The sequence below is a fragment of the Carya illinoinensis genome, chromosome 4, assembly GCF_018687715.1.
Source record: "Carya illinoinensis cultivar Pawnee chromosome 4, C.illinoinensisPawnee_v1, whole genome shotgun sequence".
NCBI lineage: Eukaryota > Viridiplantae > Streptophyta > Magnoliopsida > Fagales > Juglandaceae > Carya > Carya illinoinensis.
In genome coordinates, this window is record NC_056755.1 from 42,804,027 (window position 1) to 42,806,157 (window position 2,131).

The 2,131-nt window shown below is 37.3% G+C and overlaps 1 protein-coding gene across 1 annotated transcript; it reads right to left on the reverse strand.

Annotated features, from left to right (window-relative positions):
* Positions 1–341: 341 nt before the first annotated feature.
* Positions 342–1,168, reverse strand: LOC122306536 (LOB domain-containing protein 29). Its single transcript, XM_043118962.1, has 2 exons — positions 890–1,168; positions 342–773 (listed from the first exon to the last, which is right to left on the reverse strand). The coding sequence occupies exons 1-2, from the start codon at positions 1,166–1,168 to the stop codon at positions 342–344; spliced, it is 711 nt and encodes a 236-aa protein (XP_042974896.1).
* Positions 1,169–2,131: the final 963 nt, after the last annotated feature.

Genomic DNA, 2,131 nt, shown 5'->3' on the forward strand with positions numbered 1-2,131 from the left:
AGTAGGCAACTGTAGGCATTAGGTCAAAATTAATCTTGGGTCTTCACTAGCTAGTAAACAAGCATGCAAATGAGCTCAAACAAAAGCAGGTCTTCTTCCAGTTTTGCGAAAGAAGTACAGTACTTTTATTCTATCAAAATTACACTAGATTAAGCAAAACAATATCATAGCCTTGATTTTGGGGTTTCCAATTGTATATACATTTCTAGGGTTTCTAACTTCTAATTTATGGCAACAAAAGGGTGCATGTTTCAAACTATGTAGCAGCAATCCAAAATTGACAAGTCGTCTTCACCGCTTATAATCTCTTGTACTAAGGCCAGACCCTTCATATATAAATGCTAAATATAGCCAAAGCCGAGTGACTGATCAAGGTCGTGATCAGTGTCTTGGAGAGTCCATTCCATGTTGCTTTTGTGCAAGTCAAGAGAAGACATGGAATGAGAAGCCTGATCTTCATGATAGCAAGCATATGAGGCATTTTCCTCAGGGATGATTGAGCTTCCATAGTTCCCAAAAGAGTTCTCCACGGACACATTCTCGTTGTATGGAATTGCTGAGACATTATTGGTGATATTGTTTGTACTGAATTGTGGCATCATGTTGGTAATTTCTGACTGAAACCAACTTTGGAAATCTTGCGAGTGATGATCATAAGGGTTTCCATGATACTTTTCGTGATTAGAGTTTGCAGTACTGCCAGAGCCACTGAGAAAGCTTTGAGCTGCTTGTAATTCCTTTAGAGATGCTAGTTGAGTTTGTAGATTGACAACCTGCAGAAATAACCAAGAAAAGTATGCATTGATTAAATTTGGAGTTAACACGAACAAGGGTTTCAATCATCAAATGAAAGAGAGAGAGTTGCAGGGGTGAAGTCAAAGGGTAAAACCTGCTGTTGGAGAGCAAAAATATGTGAAACACAGCCATAAATAGGATCTCGAAGCCTAGCCTGAGCTTCATATGAGATTGTGACTGCCGCTTCACAACGATCACTCACCGGGAGGTGAGCAAGCAGCTTCGACACATTGCTTGCACCGAAAACCTTATGAATGGCAGAGAAATGGGTAGCTCCCTGTTCATGGCAGAAATATGGAGCAAAAACACAACCCCTAACACATTTCCTTCTCAGGAATTTGCAAGCTCCACAAGGAGAACCAGTACCTGTCATCTTGATCTTGAGCTTTTGGCCTGGGGTGTTGTTAATTTGTTAGCTTTCCTGGCTTTGTGCAAAGCATTATGATCGCCGTGTTTATAAACACTAGAGGGCGAGTGGGGTGGATCATATTATAATGTATTCTTAATTAGATTAGGTTCCCTTAATGGGCTGCAGCTTTCATTAATTTTTCATTATAAAACTCTATATTACTCCTCCATACGAAATTGATGTACTTTCTTATTCAAAAAAATAAAAATTGTTATAACTTGAAATTAGATTCCATCTAACAATATCTTTAGACAAAAGAGCTATTGTAAACCAAACGTCCCATTTCTCTATTTCTTTATGATTGGATAATATATATAGTACATAGATAGCTCCTTTTCTGAATATATTCTTTCTGTAAGGGATGACTAAGATTGATCTATACTTACCCGGATCTGAGAGAATGATGATTAAAGAAGGAATTTTGGTTAAAAAGTGTTTGGTTAGATCTATATATCGCGTCACAGCCTTAAAAACAATGAATCATCATGTGTACTGTCGATTGTGTTTTGATCTTCTTCATTAGTTCCTGGGTTGATGATCATTAATACCCACTATGCAAAACATCACTCGATATATATATATATATATATATATATATATATATATATTGTCAAGCTTGCTAGTTAGCTAGCTTATATTGCCTTTACTTTTTCATGTAGAGTTATTAACGAACGCCTATTGGCCGAAGATTTTCCTCCTTTTGTACGGATCATTTAGGTTTTGGATTGTCGAACTTGGCATTGAACTCATGATCACGTGCTTAACTCTACTAAATGGTAACAACAATATATATTGGAAGCTCTGATGCAGGATGGATTTTCAGGAAATTACGCTCACTCTGAAGAGAAGTTTATTAATTGGGAAGGATTATGGAAGCTGCTTTCTATGTGATCTTCATGTCTCATATATGCGTGCGTGCGTATGTCA

What these genes read in the sequence shown, in the direction of transcription:
- LOC122306536 (XM_043118962.1), bottom strand. Translation starts at nt 1,168, where the DNA reads ATGACAGGTACTGGTTCTCCTTGTGGAGCTTGCAAATTCCTGAGAAGG. An exon ending in TTTTTGCTCTCCAACAGCAG is followed by an intron (nt 774 to 889) that starts GTTTTACCCTTT and finishes TTATTTCTGCAG; the next exon opens with GTTGTCAATCTACAAACTCA.